General features: G+C 54.3%; 1 protein-coding gene across 1 annotated transcript in view; it reads left to right on the top strand.

Moving 5' to 3' along the window:
- SLIT1 (slit guidance ligand 1) overlaps positions 1-19,840 on the top strand; it is a 165,997-nt gene extending 146,157 nt beyond the window's left edge. Inside the window, exons 26-37 of the mRNA XM_060125355.1 lie at positions 4,853-5,016; positions 6,700-6,824; positions 7,097-7,194; positions 10,394-10,533; positions 10,721-10,814; positions 13,372-13,509; positions 14,353-14,590; positions 16,158-16,288; positions 16,773-16,927; positions 18,048-18,336; positions 18,685-18,896; positions 19,589-19,840. Coding sequence (XP_059981338.1) covers positions 4,853-5,016; positions 6,700-6,824; positions 7,097-7,194; positions 10,394-10,533; positions 10,721-10,814; positions 13,372-13,509; positions 14,353-14,590; positions 16,158-16,288; positions 16,773-16,927; positions 18,048-18,336; positions 18,685-18,896; positions 19,589-19,827 — 2,023 coding nt within the window. The 3' untranslated portion in view covers positions 19,828-19,840. The remainder of the gene's footprint in view (positions 1-4,852; positions 5,017-6,699; positions 6,825-7,096; positions 7,195-10,393; positions 10,534-10,720; positions 10,815-13,371; positions 13,510-14,352; positions 14,591-16,157; positions 16,289-16,772; positions 16,928-18,047; positions 18,337-18,684; positions 18,897-19,588) is intronic.
- The last annotated feature ends 268 nt before the right edge of the window (positions 19,841-20,108 follow it).

Below are 20,108 nucleotides of genomic sequence, written 5' to 3'. Positions count from 1 at the left end.
GTACATGTGCTTGTATTTAGGCGTGTGCACATGTAATACTGATGGAATATGTGTGCATGTGCACACATGTAGCCATTATTTCCTCTGCATGAAGAGTTGCAATTATTCCATAAGGATTCCGTGAGCACTTACAAGGAGTCAAGGAATGGGACAAGGATAGCATAGACTCACCACATTCACTCTGGGCTTCACAAAGGCCACATGCAGTCTGAAGGGAAGTAGGCGCCCATGGCTGTATAACAAGTCAGGGTTTGCCCAAGAGTTAGCATCCAGTGTTCCTGGCTCCCAGAGGTGCCCTCTCTTCCTACTGTGACTCTGACCTGGGCCTCTCCTGTTCACCGGCAGTACACAGGATGGGGGGGGTGGGCCAAGCATGCGTGCTGAGGGGGTGAGGTCCACCGTATTTAAACCCCTTGAACTTTAGACTAGGAATCAGGACATGTGGCGTTAAGTCTTTGTCCTGCCATCAACTTGCAGTGGGATCTCAGACAATTCATTCATCTCTTTAGGTTCTTTCCTCACCTGTACACACGTTATTTCTAAGGTCTGCTGTAGTTCTAACATGCCATAATGATTGTGAGCACTTGTCACTGCCTAGGGCTTCAATACCCTGCACATCTCTGCTGCTGTTTAATATTTACTTTTCCAGTTAGCTCATCTTTCGTCCATTTGTCTACTCATCCATCCATCCATCCATCCGTCAGCAAATATTTACTATGTGCCAGGTCCTGTGCCAAGGCTCCCCAGTATCATTCTTCATGTCTATAATCTGACATCTTGTTGCCCCTAATCTGCTGCATGTTGGAAAACTAGATTTCTGAAATCATTAAGAATTCGGTGTGAAAAGTAATATGGAATGATTAGGTAAATCATGGTATGCCCATATGACAGAATAGCAAGTAGTTAATTATAATAGTTATGCCACTGTACTTTATTATTTGATGAAAACGTGGAATAGGGGCTTCCCTGGTGGTGCAGTAGTTAAGAATCCGCCTGCCGATGCAGGGGACACGGGTTCAAGCCCTGGTCCAGGAAGATCCCACATCCCGCGGAGCAACTAAGTCCGTGCGCCACAACTACTGACCCTGTGCTCTAGAGCCCACGAGCCACAACTATTGAAGCCCACGTGCCTAGAGCCCATGCTTTGCAACAAGAGAAGCCACCGCAAGGAGAAGCCCGGGCACTGCAATGAAGAGTAGCCCCCGCTCGCCGCAACTAGAAAAAGCCCGCGCGCAGCAACGAAGACCCAACGCAGCCAATAAATAAATAAATTAATTTAAAAAAAAAACGTAGAATAAAGAAGACAGTGTACTCTGATTTCAGTGATGTATATATATGAGCACAAGAACTAGAAGGGAATAAATGAAAATTAGTTACATTTATAGGATGATAGATGATTCTTTTCTTTTTGAAGTTCTTTTGCTTTCATACTGAGATTTGTGCATTTCTCGTGCTTTTAGGCAGGCATTCATTCAGAAATCAGGACGCCTGCTGGTGTCAGGCACAGTGAGGGAATTCATGATTCCTGCTCTCAAGAAGCTTCATTCCAGTAGAGGACAGTGATGCACACAAATAAATTGCCTGGGAGGAGGATGGGTAGAGGAGGAATAGCTCAGGTGAAGAGATTTTGAAGTTTTAGTGTATGCTAAACTGTTTAGTTGGCACCTCTGAAACAGCCACAGGAGATCTATTTTTGTCCTGGTTACGTTAATAGAGGAAGCTCAGCCGGTCCTTGGCAGGAACAGACCGAATAGCTACTGTTTCAACTATTTCCAAGTTATACCAAAGAGCAACAACACAGGGTTATTTATACTTTTGCTGGGGGATGAACCTGACTCCACAGTCCTTTTGGATTGATGAGCAGCCTGGCTGCTGTCCTCACCACTGGTCTCAGCAGGGCCTGTGGCTCTCCACTCCCCACTGAGTTCACAGCGGTTTTTGTTGGGAAAAATGAACTCCAGGTGAAAGTGAACTACTTGAACTAATGAAGTAGCCACAAAAACCCTGCCTTTGGAGAAATTAAAGCTTGAAATGTTGAATTCAGGAGTCGCTCGCCATCTGCTCTGTACAGCGACAAGTAAAGCGTGTGTTGGTCAAGCCAGAAGGCATAATTTTGATTAGCTTTGTATGTGACTTTGGTAGTTTTTATTATTCTCTATTATTATTTTTTATATTGAGTCAGAAAGGGACACTTACATTTGAGGTGCAACTTTGTTGCCATTTATGGGGGGAATTTATGCAGGAATTGGGAATTGTGATATCCTAAAACGGTCAAGGGCCTCCACGTTCACAGTGGCTTCAGATTTAGTCTTTTTGGCATTTTCTCTAAATGAGCTACAAGATGGAGAGAAGAAACCCTTCGTGATAAACTCTCAACTTGTGGCTCGTTAGCAGACCACACCCCTGCAGTGTGCTACAAAAACCTTCTTTCAAATAAATTCTGTATTTATCTTTTGGATAACATAATTACATTACCTCATACTTTTTATGTTAAAAATATTAGTCTGGTGAATGTAGACGTTTTAAACATACCACTGTTTTGTATTCCTGTTATTTTTTTAAAGTCTTTGGTTTTTTTTTTTAACACAATGAATCTTCAAAAAATCAAAGCGTCTGCGCTTCCTCTACCTCTGAGAAGCCCTGGTAATGTTCAGGGAAAAGAGGAAGGTGTATTCCCTGTCCCATTAACCAGGATGGATGCTGTCAGCAAATCAGGACAGAAAAAATGAAATACACGTGGAGGTTGAACCGGCTTTCTTTTCCAAGCTGCATTATTCCCTCGGCGCCCATTTCAGGTTATATGTGCTTGTCTTTCTTCCCCTTCCAGATTGCAGGCTCTTTATCGAATCATAAAGTGAGCCCCAGAGATGTTAAGTGAGCCGCTCAAGGTCACCCGGGCAGTGAGCAGCTGCGCTGGGGGCCGGAGTCCAAGATTGTTGAGCCTGCTTTATAAGATCGGCCGTCATCAGCTGTGCTATCTGGGGGAATTCCTGCTCAGAGTTGCTGCTGCTGTCATCAGACCCAACGCGTCTCCAGGGGAACCACTTCCTCTGTATTGCCCAGACACAGGTGGAAAATGGCAGCGCATCCATTTGGTACTTAATAAATGTGCCCTTTCTCGTGAGCAATATACAGCCTTCTGTTTTCACCATAATGTTGATAGAAGTGAACTTCAGGCACGAGGCTCTGGTTTTTCTGTTTGCTGGCTCAGAGACCGCTGGCCCCTTCGTTCCCCCAAATCCATGCCTAGTTCGTCTCTGAATCTCTCACTGTGGTTTAGTGAGAAGATTATGAGCTTTCCCACGGGACTGGTCAAAGCCTAAGTGGTTGGCGGTGCACAGTGTCAGTGTGGGGCGGGGATGTGAGGGAGAAGGCGCAGCCTTACACCGCAGGCGAGTGTTAAGTCCATACAGCCTTTTTTGGAGGGCAGCTGTTAACATTTTACATGCGCTTCCTCTGCGACTCGAATCCTCCTTCTAGGCATCTGTTCTAGAGAAATGCTCGCTCCTCACAAAGAGGCATGAACAGAGTGTTCACTGACCTTGGAAACATCCAGAATGTCTGGCAGCAAAAGCTATGAAGCGTCCATTCTTTGGGATGCTATGAAGCAGTTTGATAAAATGAGGTGGATCCGTATTGCTGACCTGGAAAAGTCTCTAAGACGTGCTGTTTAGTGACAAGAAGCAGGCTGCCCAGAAACGATGTGTACTGGAGGGATGTAATCTCTTCCTCACGAAGAACTGTGTGTGTACATATGGGAAAGGATTGGAAGGCTACGCACTGAGTCTGGTGACCATGTGATCATGGGTCCTGTGGTTCGCAGGGACAGCGGTGTAGACTTCCATGTAATGTGGATGGACCGTAGTTTACTTAACCACTCCCCCACTGATGAGCACGGGAGGTTTCCAGTCTTTCTGTTACAAACAGTGCTGCGATCAATACCATTGCACAGATGCCTTTACACACTTGTGCAGGTACATCTGTGAGATAAACTCCCAGAAACAGAACTGCTGGGTCAAAAGGCAACTGCATTGCTCAGATAGATATCATAAAATCCCCCTCCGTAGGAGTTACACCATCTTGCATTCCCATCAGTAACATAGGAATGTGCCTTTAAAAAAAAATTGAGGTGACATTCACGGAATATAAAATTAACCATTTTAATGGGTATACTTCAGTGGCATTGAGTACATTTACAGTGTTGTGTAAGGTGGAGACTATTGTGTGCCGGGTCTGAAAATGGTTTACAGTGAGAATGCATTCATGTGTCTCTTGTTTAACTGAAAATGAAAAGAAAAATTAAAGAATATAGGCTTCAGCTGGGTTCTGGATCTGGGGGCTTCCCTTCACTGGTTGTGTGACCCCAGGAAATTACTTATTCCACATGAGGCTCAGTTCCCACATCTTTGAGATGGAGAAGAGAAAACTTACGCTGTGGGGCTGATGAGAGGATTAGATGCACTGGCGGGAGAAGCAGCTGGTTCACCACAGCAGTAAATCTCGGTTGCTTTCTCCCCAGTGCACTCTGGAGGCAGTGCAGTCAGAGGCTCTGGCCTCAACAGCACGAGTTCAGATCGTACTTCCCCACTTTCTCTGTGCATTTGGGGCAGGTGCCTCCACCTTTATGAGTGTCAGTTTCAACATGTAAAATGGGGATAGTAGGGTGTGATGAGGACCAATCAAGATAACAGATGAGGAGTGCTTAAGACTCTACTGCCTACAGTAAGTGCTCATTAATGGGGGCTGCTAGGGTTGTGCCAGCTCCTGGCATAATGCCTGGCACCCTAGGTACCCAGTGGGCGAAGGACCCCATGAAGCCATAATGCCTACTTCTCTCTACTCTCTGACCCAGGGCCATTGGTGCCAACCCCCTGTACTGTGACTGCCACCTGCGCTGGTTGTCCAGCTGGGTGAAGACAGGCTACAAGGAACCTGGCATTGCCCGCTGTGCCGGGCCCCCGGATATGGAGGGCAAGCTGCTCCTCACCACGCCTGCCAAGAAGTTTGAATGCCTAGGTGAGCCCAGGAGCACGAGGGGATGGTGGGTACCGGGTTGCTTCCCCCCACCTCCTGCTTCCCCCTGCAACCCTGGCAGAGCCTTCCAGACACTCCTGTGTCCCCGAGGTGACCGGCTGGGTGGGGAACAGGTGGCAGGAATGAGGCCCCTGCTGCTTGTTAGCATTGCCGCCCTCTTGTCCTGCCACACAACGAACAAAAGAAAGCCAGGCGGAAAATCTCAGGCCATAAGGGCTCTAATCCCTCCCTGGGGTTATGTAAGGAAAATAAAAATAGCAGTGTTTCTGGAAGCTCCAAGCCTCTCAGCAGTACAAGCACTCAGGCCTCCCTTTGGTCGGAATTGTGCTCAGCAATTAGCTTAAACGCCTGAGCCACTGGACCCAGCTGCCGCTCTCCTGACATTTGCGGAAATGCAAGGCCTGAGTGTGATTGGAGGCCCCACCCTGGGCATCTGTAAATAGTCGTTCAGGGATTGACTGACTGACTGACAGCCCAAGCCCTGGGACCCCTGCTGAGCAGGAGGTGGCGGCCGAGTGGTGGGCCCAGGCCTAGCTTTGTGTCCCCCCCAGCAGGGGGGCAGCTGTGGGAGGGCACGGGAGGCCGTGAGGCACGACTCCTGCCCTCTGCAAGCTCACAGACCACCAGCGAAAATGAAGCTGACAGCCAGGGGTTAATGAGGTGGCCCCAGGCTGCCCTGTGTGCAGGATGCTGTCACAGGAGTGACCCTTCAGAGGGGCCCGATCTGTAGCTTGGCTGCTGGCTGCTGGGAGCAGGCCAATGTAGGTTGAAACGTTTGCTAAGTATTTATTTACTGGGGTGGGATTGGTACTGGTGAAAGGTTTTTGTCTGTGTGTTTTTTAAAATTTTTATTGGAATATAACATGCATAACAGGAAAGTACAGATCGTAAATGAATGGCTCGCTGAATTTTCACACATTGAACTGGCTGGCGTTACTCTTTATTCCTGTGAGGCCCTAATGCTCCTCCTAGGCAGCACCCCAGGCAGCCTGGCTGCCAGCTCGTCCCCCACCTCCAAGTTCAAGGAAGGGCCACCAGTGAGTCCTGAAGGGGCTGGAGAAGGTCATGCCTGTAGCCAGAGAGGTGACGGGAAAGGGTCCTTCCCTGCTCAGGCTTGGAGAGAAACAAGTTCAAGGCCATGGGCCTTTTTTCTCCTAAGCGTGGCCTCCTCTCAGAGCCAAGTCTCCTCCCTGCTGGGGTGGCCACCCTTGCTGTCCAGGCCAGCAGGTGACAGGGCTGGGGGTGGTTGCCTCAGAAGGGTGTGAGGGGATGGAGAAAACATCAGCCGGTTTCAGTAATGGTGACCATGGTGCTGTCACACCGATGGTCCTGCCCTGACCGCCACATGGGGGCTCCCCTGAAGCCCCTTTTTCGGATTATCTCATTTAGTCCTTCCAGCCCCATGAGGCAGGGGCTGTTTTTAGCTCCATTTCACAGAGGAGGGTCCAGAGGCTGGAGAAGTGTACTGTGAAAGGCGGGGTTAGCGCGATCCAGAGGGAATACCGGCGGTGGGGGGGGGGGGCGGGAAAACATCTCCTTGGGGAGAGGGTTTCGTAAACCCGTCCCTGCAGTGCCAGGATTCCGGGCCAGGGGCCACGGGGCTCTATGCCCAGTCCTGTCCCCCAACCCCCTCCCTGCACTAACACCACTCCCACCTTGCCTCAGGTCCGCCCAGCCTGGCTGTCCAGGCCAAGTGCGATCCCTGCTTGTCCAGCCCATGCCAGAACCGGGGCACCTGCCATAACGACCCCCTTGGGGCATACAGGTGTGCCTGCCCCAGCGGCTATAAGGTGAGTGCAGGCTGTGGCTGGAGGCGGAGGGCTGCTCGAGGGCGCGGTAGAGCAGGGCTGGGGCTGTCTCGTTGGCCACTCAGCCCTCAGGGCCCAGGGTGAGCTCAGAGTGGGGGGGCCCAAGCGAGCATTTCATCCATGACCTAACATGTGGATGAGAGAACAAGGAACCCCCGGGACCGGCAGGCCGAGCTGCTGAGGGGCCGGCTGTCCCTGTTGGCTCACTGGCCCCTGGGGCTCCCTGGGGTCCCCATCGCTGACTTCTTCGCCAGGGCCGAGACTGCGAGGTGTCCCTGGACAGCTGTTCCAGCAGCCCCTGTGGAAATGGCGGGACCTGCCACTCGCAGGAGGGCGAGGATGCCGGCTTCACGTGAGTTGCTGGGAGTGGGGCGGTGGGTGCTGGAACGTGGTGGGTGAGTGCTAATGGGATCCGGCACCCAAGCCTCGGAGCCTTCCTCCTCCGAATGGGATGGCCCAGGCCCTTTGAGCTCTGGGAGATGAGGGACAGGCCCAGCGGGAATAGCCACTCACTCCAAATGGCAGCCAGAGGCCTCTCCGTGTCCACCCAGGCCACGCCTCCGCTGCCCAGAGGCAGTGAAAGCACAGAGACTAGGGGCTGCCCAGGTCACACAGCAGGCAGCAGTGGGGCTGGGGCTTGGAGCCCCTGCTCCAGGCTTCCGCCTGCTCTTGCCAGGTGCCAGGAGAGTCTTTCTGGGGCACTGGGAGTCCACAGCCTAGGGCATATGCAGCGGCAGTGCCAAGAGGCAGCTTGGGGGTGTTTTCAACTCCTGTAATCGCCATTAACCCCCAAGGCCTCCAATTGAAGCCATCCACCTGCTTGTTGGGCCAGTGTTGCCTGAAGGCAGGGCCCTCAGCCAGCTGCTCCGGATCAGGCGTCCACCCGGAGCCCCCAGGAGAGGGGAGGGGAGTCCTGCCCGGAGGTGGAGCAAGTCCTGGTCACGCCCTCCGTGGGCCTCCCCCACCAGCTCATCGGTCACTCTGGTCGCACCCCGGGCATCGGTTTCCCACTGTCCTCCACATCTCGCAAGTCCTCCCAGTGCTGACATCGCCGCTCAAACCCCCCACTCACCCTGCTCCCCCCAGAGCCTCTCAGCGAGCCCCCCAGCTTCCCAGAGCTCTCCTGCACCCAGAGCTTTTCTGAGGAGCACATAGTATTTAGCTGCTGAAGAAAAATTGCCAGCTGAGCAGATTGACTCTTCAGAAAATGATGTTGAATCTACTGGCAGAAATGGCCAGACCAGTCTCTGCAAACCCAGATTACCAGCTGTAAAAAGAAAACACTAAACGGCCTCTCCGCAGGTGTCGCCTTGGAAACGGCGTCCTTATAATAGGCTCTGTGCTCCTCTGGGCTTCCGCAGCAGCTCCATCAAAGCCCCCTCCTCATTGGCTAGACTGCTAGGGGGCGTGTCTACGGAGAGGGGGCTGCTGAGAGGACGCAACTAGGAGCTCTCCCTGCTGGGCCGGGAGGGGTGCAGCTGGGAGTAGCCCCTCACACTTGGCATGCCTGCAGATTGGCGGGGGCGCTGTGGGAAGGACCCTGTTGGTCGAAAGGGGTGCCTCCCTGAGTAACCCCTCAAACCTAAGGCTTACAAGGGACTCCGCAGTTGTTCCCCGAACCCCGCCAGAAGGAACTTAGCTGAGATCCGCCACCACCTTGCAGGGGGAATTAAACTCCAGGACACAGCCTGCAACAGCAGGCGTCACACCTTCTTGTTCACACCCCCACCCCGCCGCAAACGAATTTTTAAAACTACAAACTGCCTGACACATTCTTAAGTGACAGCTAAAACTCTTCATGGTAAGTTTAATTTTTCATTGCAAAGAAGGTCATTTCCAGAACGCTGTACATATTATTAACATTTAAAATGAAAGCTATGACTCTTTAAATCACTCTTTTATCCTCCAGGGAAAAATCATTTTAAAATCACGTGAAGGAACTCTTGAACAGCTGCAACATCTTGCATCATTCTCGTTTCTACTCAAACTAGTATTTGTTTTACTCCCATCACCTGCCCCCCATTTTCCTTCTAATGTAATCTGTTTTCATACTAGAGGCTTTTCTTAGCACCCTGCCATACTTTCCTACCACCAAATGGGTATATAAGTTTAAATTTAAAGTTTTTTACTATTTTTTGTCACCATAAACCTCTGATTAAAAGTTTCTTTTGCATTGAGTTATCATTACAGTGATCAATAATATACAATTGATCAGAACAACATAACTATTCCAAAATTTGATAATTATTACACATAAAAGGTAAATTTTATTAGACTGTATCTCTTAATGAGATACATGGAGCTTTTGTTTGTGTGTGTGTGTGTGTGTGTGTGTGTTTTCTTTTCTTCTCCTAATTGGTTTATGTGTCCAGAGGTGAATATTATAGAATGTGAGAGGGCTTAGCAGCCAATCTATTCCCTTAAAAAAAATGTGTGTGTGTGTGTGTGTGTGTGTATGTATGTGTAGCTATAAATGCTGAGAAAGTTTGTTCACATAAATAAACCAATGAGATTAGGAGTTTTATTATAGCCACATCACTCAATTACTTGAAACCCTGTCAAGTTTATATGCTAAAAATCCCAAGTGATCTGTCATCAAAAATTATTTTTAATGCTCTATCAGCTGACAGTTCCATGAGGTCTTCCTTCAATTATTTTTTAATGCACAGAATGGGAAATCTCGTGACTTGCAAAAGGGTTTGTTCATTCACTTTGGAAACATCAATATCCCTAATTGTCCCTTCATTTGGCACCCAAGGATCTTAGGCCCCAGGCACAGCCCACCTTGGCCTCGTGCTGGAAGAGGTGCGCATGAGCCTTTCTGGAGCTCTGGGGCAGGTCAGTTAAGGGGGGAATTCCATGCATAACATGAAGATGTGGAAATTAATTTCTCAGACCTCTCTGACCCACAAACCCCTTGGAAAACCACAGTTGTCCCAGAGGGAAGTGTACCCCGGTTTGAAGATCGCTGATCTCCAGGGCTCTCCGAGACCTGACTCCTGCTTACCCCCAGTCCTGTTCTCACCCCATTCCTGAAGTATGTGCTCCCCAAGCCCTGAACTATTTAGATGAGCAGGTACCCTCCTGAAGGATGGACTGTAAGGCTCTCTCTCCCCCAGGCTTTTACTCCCACTGTCTTCCCTCCCCTTCCTCTTCTCCCCTGTCAGAGTCCTTGGCTAACTCATCACCTCCTCCAGGAAGCCTGCCCTGACCACTCTCTCCAAGGGGGAGCTAGGTGTCCTCTGCCCCGTTGTCCACCCTCCCCAGCCTCAGTTGTGCACCGTTCTGATACTCACTGTCTCTCCTTTGGTTGCCAGTCTCCTCGTCGTCTCCCCCGCTAGACTGTGAGTGATCTCATGAGCACAGGAGCACAGGGCTGGTCTTGGTCACGTCTAACCCCCAGCATCTAACAGGGCTTGACCCAGAGTAGGGACCAAAACTCCAGGATGATGCTATTGACCGTTGGCCACAGGCCTCCATCAGTGCCTCAGGACGGCTGCTGCCCTGGCAGTGGGCCCACATGCCTCTTCCTCCTCCCCTGCTCCCTACAGGTGCTCCTGCCCCTCCGGCTTTGAAGGACCGACGTGTGGGGTAAACACGGACGACTGTGTGGAACACTCATGTGCCAACGGGGGCACCTGTGTGGACGGCATGGGCAGCTACACCTGCCAGTGTCCCCTGCAGTACTCGGGTAAGCGTGGCGGGATTTGAGCGTCTGCAGGGAGGTGGAGGCCAGTGCACGTGCCCTGAGCCCCTGTCCCATGGGCGGAAGGGCTGGGACCCTGCCTCAGTGTCTGCAGGAAGTTTCTGCTGGGCCGGCTGCCTGGCGGAGCACAGGGGGCAGCTTCTCTCCTGCCTCTCCCCCATTCTTCGCCCAGGAACGGCCTGTGAGCAGCTGGTGGACTTCTGCTCGTCGGATTTGAACCCGTGTCAGCACGAGGCCCAGTGTGTGGGCACCCCAGACGGGCCCAGGTCAGTGTTGCCCATTTCTAAAGCCAGGGAAGGGCATGGGCCCCCACGTCACCTTTCCTCTGCCCTCCCCAGCCTGTTTCCTCACCTGTCAGGTGGGTTTGGTCTTGGCTGTTCAGTTCCTGCCAGTCAGTGTCAGGGGCAGGGTGGTGGTAGTTTTAGTTGGACAGACCTGGGTTTACATCATGACCCAGAATGGGTGGCTTGACCACTCTGAGCCTCAGTTTTCTCATCTGCAAACTGGGTGCACCAGTAGCTTCCTCCTGGGGTGGTTGTAAGGAATAGATAAGCAAATGCGTGAAAAGCACTTACTTCCACGTCTGACATTTGAAAAGTGCTCAATAAAGAACTATTGCAGGTCCACAATTTCTCATTGCCAATTACAAAATGCACAAAACTCTGAAAACCAAAAGCCATCTGCTAGCAAAATCTGATCCGATCAATGTATTTGGTATTAAAAGCTGACCTGCGCTGATACGAAGCTACTTACAGTCACCATTCATCCCGTGTAGTGGGAGTATGTGTAGATTTTGCAGCAGAATGTGAACATGTTAAGGCGCTGCCCCAGATCCAACTGGCACGTTACATAATGTACAGTTATAGGTGTTGTATTACTTTCCCAAATCCAGAAAGTTCTGAATTTCAAAACCTGTCTGGCTTCAGGAGGGTTGGATAAGGGGTCCTTGACTGTTGTCACCATCGTTGTTACTGGCATATGTGGAAGTGCTTTGCCACTGGAAGACTGGGATGTGAAGGTCACGGGGTTTTTAAGATGTTGCTCCCATCTGCAGTTGTGCAAACATAGTCTCATTTCTGGGACCCTGTTCCAGCAGTCAGGGCAGCACAATGGTCAGGTCTTCTTCAGGTCTGTGGCTGAGGGACCCAACCCCAGCTGCTCGGGCAGAGGTAGGGGATGGAGTCCCCCAGGGACTCAGTCCAGCAGGAGCTGCCAGAGCCTCCTGGGCAGGAAGTGAGAGCCGGGGGACACTGAGGCCCAGATGCTAGGTCAAGGGGCCGCACAGGAGCCTCCATCCAAATGGTGGACAGACGCCGCGCTGCTGGCTGAGCTGCCGGGTGGGGTGGGCACAGCAGACCAAGGAGCGGTGGCAGAGCAAGTGGCGTGCACGCTTCTTAGAGGGGCTGGACCTCAGAGGGTGGAATAAAGCAGGGCTGCACATGGTCCGGGTGGATACTGCTCAGATAGTCCTTCACACCACAGAGAAGGGGCACTCGGTGGGTGTATAGTTCACCTTCACTCAACTTCCTGTCTTGGAGGAAGGACTGAACTGACAGACACTCAGCTGTGCCTGGGTTGTACCTGGAACCCAGCAAGTATTCAGTACACACTCACTGGATGAATGGATAAGGGAATGACAGTGAACGAGTCTGTGGGTGCTCAGCTACTGTAACATTTTTCAGACTGCAGCTGAAGACCCAGTAATAGATTGTGATCAGTTGGGTGGGTCAAGGTTAACGTTAAAAAAATTAAACAAAATATCAGAGAGCATCATGCCCTTTTATATAGTAAGGATAAGTATTTTGGCATGAAACTGATTGCAGCGGGCTGTGTGTGTGTGTGTGTGTGTGTGTGTGTTTACTGGGTACAAAGGTATTTCTTACCTCTTGAAAAACACTGGGAATGAGTTAAAAAATCAGGCAGGAGCACCTACCTGCCAGGTTGTGTGGTTGAGCCGTGGAGTTGGCAGTTTGTAGTCTGGAAGGGTTTCCTGCAAGGGGTGTTCACCGGAGGCTTCCTGGAGGAGATGAGGTACTGGCCTGGCTGGACCGAGGCAGGGAGAGAGAAGAGGGTAGTCCAGAATCAACAGGTGTGAAGGCAGAGAAGTGTAGCGAGGTGCGGGTTGCTGCCTGTGGAAGCAGGTCTGACTACGGGGTGGCTTGTTATGGGGGCAGCCGGACAGGGAGCATCTGGCAGGGCTGCGACTGAACAGGGGTGGAGGAGTGTGCTCTTTATTTGATGGGCAAATAATTGGCAGAAATGGACTGACTCAGGCGAGCAGTGGGCCACAGTGTGAGCCGGGAAGCTGGGACCTGGCCTGGAGTCAGGACGTTGTGGAGAGGCGGGCACTAGCGTCTGAGGTCTGGGAGGCTGGGCCGGTGCAGCTGGGAGGCTGGGGAAGAGGGATGGGTGAGCCCCATGTGACTCAGAGCCATGCATTGGCTGGGGTTGGGGAGGGGGGTGGGGGCAGCGGGGCACGTTGAGAAGGGGCTGAAGGTTGACCTTGGATGTGCTGTTGGTGCTAAGGGTGGTCCTCCACCACAAGCGCCCGTCTCCTCCTCCTCCTGGGTGTCCACCTTCCCGGCCCAGAGCAGCCCCCTCCCCCGCCTGCAGCCCACATAAACTCTCTTCCTGGACGGTCTCAGGACGGGTGGGGGCATCTTGACATCTAGGGCTCCGTGTGACCTCCTGGGGGACCCCACAGACCCCCAGGGCCATGAGGCTCTCTGCCACACACACAGCCCTGGGGCCGCACAGGCTCCTGGCCGAGCTCTGGGCTGTGTGTGGGGCTGTTGACCCAACCCCGCCCCCCGCCCACCCCAGGTGTGAGTGTGCACCTGGTTATGTGGGTGACAACTGCACGGAGAACCGGGATGACTGCGAGGACCACCGCTGCCAGAATGGGGCCCAGTGCGTGGATGGAGTCAATGGCTACTCCTGCCTCTGTGCTGAGGGTTACAGGTGAGCGGCCCCGGGAGGCACCATGAGTGACTGACTCCTCTTAGCTGTCAGCTCTGGGACTGGCAGGGGCCACCCTGGGAGCTTTCACCGTGGCTATGCCAGTCACCGTATGTGTGGTCTGGGGAAAGTTCATCAGCAGCTCAGAGCACAGGCAAAGGGTCCCTACCCTGACTGGCGGAGGGAGCGGGAGGTGAGTACAGATTACTGGGCAGCACCCCATCACTTACCTGCCCAGTGAACCCCTGAAGACATGCCCTGCATTAAAGGTCATTTACTTTTGCATCTTGGTCTCTCTGGGAGGCTGTGAGGGGAGGGCACCTGCCCTCCTTCCGGTCACCCACCTCCCATGCTCTGCTTGTGTCTTTTTTTTTTTTTTTTTTTTTTTTTTTTGCGGTACGCGGGCCTCTCACTGTTGTGGCCTCTCCCGTTGCGGAGCACAGGCTCCGGACGCACAGGCTCAGCGGCCATGGCTCACGGGCCCAGCCGCTCCGCGGCATGTGGGATCCTCCTGGACCGGGGCATGAACCCATGTCCCCTGCATCGGCAGGCGGACTCTCAACCACTGCACCACCGGGGAAGCCCAGGCTTTCCATTTCTGACAAGTGCTCAGGTGATGTTGGTGCTGCTGGTGCAGGGACCACACTTGTTTCTCACCTTGTTCCTCAGCATCTTTCTGGCTCTTAATTCTCTTAGGGAAAGTGTTCATTAGGAGCATCTTCTGTTACTGTAAAGCAACAGTGGTCCCAAGATGTTTAGTGAGTTTCTCTCCAGGACTGTGGGAGAGGAAGATGACCCCTTGCTCCTTGGCCCTGCCTTCTCTGACCCGCGTCTTTTCCCGCTCAGTGGGCAGCTCTGCGAGACCCCTCCCCGCCCGCCTGCCCCCAGGAGCCCCTGTGAGGGGGCTGAGTGCCAGAACGGGGCCGACTGTGTGGACCAGGGCAGCCAGCCCGTGTGCCACTGCCTCCCGGGCTTTGGCGGCCCCGAGTGTGAGAAGTTGCTCAGTGTCAACTTCGTGGATCGGGACACTTACCTACAGTTCACCGACCTGCAGAACTGGCCACGGGCCAACATCACACTGCAGGTGCGTGCCCAGGGTGTGTGTCACGGAGGGTGGTCCGGCAGCAGGGGACCCTGGCCTCAGGTCAGAGTATCGGGACAGCTGGGAGCACCCTGTGTTAATCAAAACTCTTTGGATGTGGGTATCAGGATCTCAGCTTGAGCTAGTTTAAGCACAGTCGGAAAGGTTATTGGGTCACAAAACGAGTCTCAGGGAAGGGCAGGGGTGGAGGTGGTCTCATGGGTGACTGGATCCGGAAAACCAAATTTACCAGGATCCTCTCCCACCATCCCTTGTCTCAAAGACTCCCCTCAGCTTCAGCCTCCAATGCTGCAGACTGGCTTTCTCTATGTAGCTGGAACACGGCCACAGCTAGCGCTGGGAGCCCTTATTTTCCATTTATGTCTTGAATTCCATCTGGGAACATTGTTATGTTGAGGGAAAAAGAAGCAAGTTCTACTTCAGCAGCATTGTTTGCTAAATGTTTCTTGGGGAGGGACAGCGGATTGCATTGCACTTCACAGGAAAAGAAATTAAACTCCTCTTTAGTCATCCCTGTTCCCCAAATTCCATTCCTTATCCCAACTGCCACATCTTTCTTCTCTCCTTTATTTGTCCTCTTCTCCTTCTTTTCTCTCAGAACCTTTCAGCCTCTCAAACATGCCCACTCTGCTCTCCTTCCCTTGATCACCTCTCATAAATTCTATCCACTACACTGTCCACACAGCAAGACCACAGCTAGCCTAACTGCTCAACAGAATAAAACTCACCAAAACCCTGCCCAGCCATTGCCTCAGGCACATCCTTGGAGAGGCTCAGTTTATCCCACTATCCCCACCGCAGGCTCTTCCCGATAGCTCTAGTTGGACAACAGTCAACAAGCTCGGATCGGAGAAGATCTCCGATTGGCCTGCCTCAGGTCACATGCCCATCCCTGGACCAACTACCGAGTCCAGGGAGATGGGGTGCCGTGGTCCAGACTGGGCCATGTGCCAGCTCTACAGACCAGGGGGTCAGGGTCTCTACCAGGAGAGGAACAAGGCAGGAAACGAAGGTCATGGCTCCTACAGCAGCATAGAGGCATCTCCCTCCCAAGGCACAGCTCCAGCTTTTGCTCCCGTGGCTCCAGTGACAGGTGCTACCTTCCAGGTTTGGGTGGCTCTGGCTGTTGGAGAGTCTTCCTGAATCTGTCCTCTGTAGGTCCGGTCCTGGCCCCAAGGCAGCTCCCTGAGGCCCACAGAACAGGATACCCCACATCCTGTCTAACCGTCCTCTCTGGGCAGGTGGTCCCAAGCTGTCTTACCTCCTGGCACGGAGTTTCCAGGCCTCAGCTGGCCCATCTGCCCTCCCCTGCCTGGCCTTGGCCAGACCGGCTGTGGATGGAATTTGAGTGGGGTGGGGGTGGGGGTGGGGTGGGGTGGGGCTGCCAGCCTGGGACAGCGCCCCCTGGAGGATGTTTCCCTTGGGGAGGCAGGGGAGGACTGTTCTGCACACATTTCTCTTTTAATTGTGGGTCCTCCGTCTGCCCCGCCCGCCAGCCTGTGCTGCTGCTGCGTGGGGCGGGGTGGGAGAGAAAGTGCCATTGCCATAGGTCTCCACAGCAGAGGACAATGGGATCCTGCTGTACAATGGGGACAGCGACCACATCGCGGTGGAGCTCTACCAGGGCCATGTGCGTGTCAGCTGTGACCCGGGCAGCTACCCCAGCTCTGCCATCTACAGGTACGGAGGCCTTCTTCAGGCCCCCCAGCTGCCCTCAAGGGCTGGGGGGCTGCCAGGGAGGGGTCTCCTGAGCCAAGAGCAGGTGGTTATCGGCACTACCAGAGACCTGGGCTGCCCGAGCAGAAAGGGCATTCAGACCACCGAGTCCAGCCCCATGCTGGGTCCGAGGCTCCCTGGGGCCTGAGCAGTGGCCCCATCCTTCCCCGTCCCACAGCCGCCACACAGGGAGCTCCTCAGTGGGGAGGGGAGGCTGATTAGTTGGAAACCCCTGCCCCAAACTTCTCGGCTTTCCTGAGAGAATGCCCAAAGGGGAGCAGGAGGGACCAGGTCAGAGGCCATCAAGTCCCCACAGTCCCCTCTGTTAGATATTTGGTTTCTTGGGAATCAGCTGCTGGACCAGTGGCCTTTCTGGGGAAGTGCCTAGGCGGGGATGGGTCCAGCTGAAGGCCATTCCCTGGGGCGGGGGCACCCCATCTTCTTCCAGTGCCGAGACGATCAATGATGGGCAGTTCCACACCGTTGAGCTGGTCACCTTTGACCAGATGGTGAATCTCTCCATCGATGGCGGCAGCCCCATGACCATGGACAACTTCGGCAAACACTATACGCTAAACAGCGAGGCGCCCCTCTATGTGGGAGGTGAGGACCTGGCCTGGGTGGAGCTGCAGCTGGCCTTCCCCGGGCCACTCCATCAGGTGGTAGCAACAGACATTCCAGGTGGGGCCTCTGTTGCTCTCTGGCCTGAGCCTTGCCAGGCTCAGGAGAACTGCCCTGTGGGGGACATTCCAAGGTGGCAGTGGGGGAGGATGCTAGTGAATGGCCAAGCTGCTGGCGGGTTGTCCACCTTGCCTAGAGCCCGCACTGCTCTCTGCCCAGCCCAGACTGACAAAGAAGGATGGGAATGTGGGTTGGGCTTGAGGCCTGGCTGGGAGGGGGCCTGGGCTTTCCCAGCCATCTTTTGCACGGAAGGCACCTTTCCTCTTGGCTTAGGGCCAGAAGGGGCTTGTCAGTTGTTCAGGGTCCATTCTCGGGTCCCTCAGAGGCCCAGGCACGGACTCCCTGCTTCAACTGGGTACCTCCCAGCTGGACTTACAGGCTTTGTGGCTAGATGACCCCATCCAGCACCCGAGAACATTTCTAGGTCTCGATGAGACAGGTTTCTAGATGCAGCGGGGCCGCCTCAGTGCCGCAGAGGGCCTTGCCGAGACTTCGGCCAGGAGGGTGTGAGAGATGGAGCCCTGGATTCTAACCCCAGCTCTGCTGTTTACTAGTTGTGCAACTTTGCGCAGGTCCCTGAGCACTGAAATCGAAGGGGTTTCAGCAACTCCGACGTCAGAGGGCTGCTGTGAAGGGATGACCACAAAAGTGGGGGACAAAATGCTGTACACATGAGTTCTGGGCCCAGGTTCTTTGCTGCTTTTGGGGTCTCTGGGAGGTAAAAGCTGGTGTTCTGGGCAGGAGCCCTGGGTGAGGGCGGCCAGACTCAGGCACCCAGAGCATCACTTGTCAGCTGGCTGCTGCCAGGCCTGGCACCCCCAGGCTCTGATCACAGAGGAAGCAGCTTTTCTGTTTCTTCTGGGAAAGGAGTCTGGACCCTCCAAGGTGGCAAAAGACATTGGCCCAGAGTTGCAGAGACTGAAGGACAGATGCCGAGGGCAAGAGGGAACACTGTAGAGATGCCCAGTGGACCTCAGAGGTGGGTGCCAGGCAGGGTTTGAGCCTAACTCAGCCCAGCTCTGCCCCCTCCCCTCCACTCCAGGGATGCCAGTGGACGTGAATTCGGCCGCCTTCCGCCTGTGGCAGATCCTCAATGGCACGAGCTTCCACGGTTGCATCCGAAACCTGTACATCAACAACGAGTTGCAGGACTTCACCAAGACGAGGATGAAGCCAGGGGTGGTGCCAGGCTGCGAGCCCTGCCGGAAGCTCTTCTGCCTGCATGGTATCTGCCAGCCCAATGCCACACCAGGGCCTGTGTGCCACTGCGAGGCCGGCTGGGAGGGCCTGCACTGCGACCAGCCAGCCGACGGCCCCTGCCATGGCCACAAGTGAGCCTGGGCTGGGCTCAGGGAACCCTCCCCCACTGCCCACCTGCAGGTTCCCTTCCCTTCCCTGCACGTTCCACTTCCCCATGGTGAGGAAAGACTGTCTTTAAACTCCAAAATTGGAACATGTGGCCTAACACAGAGTTTTATTAATTTTTTCTGGCTTTCAGTTTTTATTAACAGGAAAAGGACCCTAGGGACAAACAGAGAATCACATTTTGCTCCCTTTGTTTCAATTCTGGGAACAGAATAAGACCCTGTGAAGCCCGAGGCTGGGGGTGTGGGTGCCCTCGGGGGGGCTCGGATTGGCTGTGGCCTGTCCTCACAGCGCCTTTTCTTTGTCCCCTGCAGGTGTGTCCACGGGAAGTGCATGCCTCTAGATGCTCTTTCCTACAGCTGCCAGTGCCAGGATGGGTACTCGGGGGCCCTGTGCAACCAGGCTGGGGCACCTGCAGACCCCTGTGGGGGCCTGAGCTGCCTGCACGGCCACTGCCAGGCCTCAGCCACCAAGGGGGCACACTGTGTGTGTCACCCCGGCTTTTCGGGCGAGCTGTGCGAGCAAGGTCAGGGGCCCCCCTCCTGACATGCCCTCTCCAGGGTCCTTCCCCACAACGTGCTTTAGTGACTTTTCTTTTTCCCAACCTCAGCAACCCCTCCGTGCCCCCTGTCCCCTCCTGCACCTTGGGCTGCTATTGGGCTGTAGCGCCCCCAATCCTCTGGGCTCTGAGCCCCAACCCCGGACAGATGCCCATCCCTCCCTGGCCCGGCTTGCCCTGTAGCCCCTTTATCTGGGCTAAGTGCCCCTTCTGGCTGGGGTCTCTCCTTACAGAAGAGACCACCAGAGTAACAGCATCTTGGCCACATCACTTAGGGACCTGGAGAGCAGCAGGAAGTCTGAGAGTTGGGGACCCTTCCCAGGTCCTCCTGGCTTCAATTTCTTCTCTGATGTCATCGCCTCCCAGGCTTCCAGCCACCTCTTGCACTCCTCTGGAGGCCACTGTACCCTGACAGCCCAATCTGTCCTGGGGGGCCTTGGCAGCTAGAAAGTTCTTCCCTTTCACTGACCTCACTGTGGGCCCAGGAGGACGAGTGTGCATGTGCATGTCTGGCAGGGAGGAGGTGGGGATGGAGGTGGGGTCCAAGGATGCTGCCCCACCCTCCTCCTCCTCCTTTTTCTCCTCCTCCTGCCTCCCCAGGGGCAGCGCTGGCCCATGGGTGTGCCCTGAGGCTTTCTCTTGGTGTCTGTCCCATCCAGAGTCCGAGTGCCGGGGGGACCCTGTCCGGGACTTTCACCAGGTCCAGAGGGGCTATGCCATCTGCCAGACCACGCGCCCGCTGTCGTGGGTGGAGTGCCGGGGCTCATGCCCCGGCCAGGGCTGCTGCCAGGGCCTGCGGCTGAAGCGGAGGAAGTTCACCTTTGAGTGCAGCGACGGGACCTCTTTTGCCGAGGAGGTGGAGAAGCCCACCAAGTGTGGCTGTGCCTTCTGCGCTTAGCGCCCGGCGTGTATGGGGAGGGGAGAGGGCGGGCGAGGGGGCGCGGCCGCAGCGGAGACCGAATGGCCGGCAGCTGGGCTGGGGTGCGGGCCATCACCACGGCGACGCCTGGGCTACCGGCCCTCCCGTGGGGGGGCGGCCAGAACCACCTTTCTAAAGCAAACGGCGCCGCAGCTTGGGGCGGGGCGGGTGGGCGTGGCCCGGGCCGCAGCCCCCCTCTCCGGAAGTGCCTTGCACAAATAGGCGCTTAATAAATATTTGTTGAATGAATGTGTGCGTGA

This window comes from Lagenorhynchus albirostris, chromosome 16 (assembly GCF_949774975.1).
Source record: "Lagenorhynchus albirostris chromosome 16, mLagAlb1.1, whole genome shotgun sequence".
Lineage (NCBI taxonomy): Eukaryota > Metazoa > Chordata > Mammalia > Artiodactyla > Delphinidae > Lagenorhynchus > Lagenorhynchus albirostris.
The sequence above is the reverse complement of the archived record's forward strand: the minus strand, read 5'-3'. Positions and strand labels throughout refer to the sequence as shown.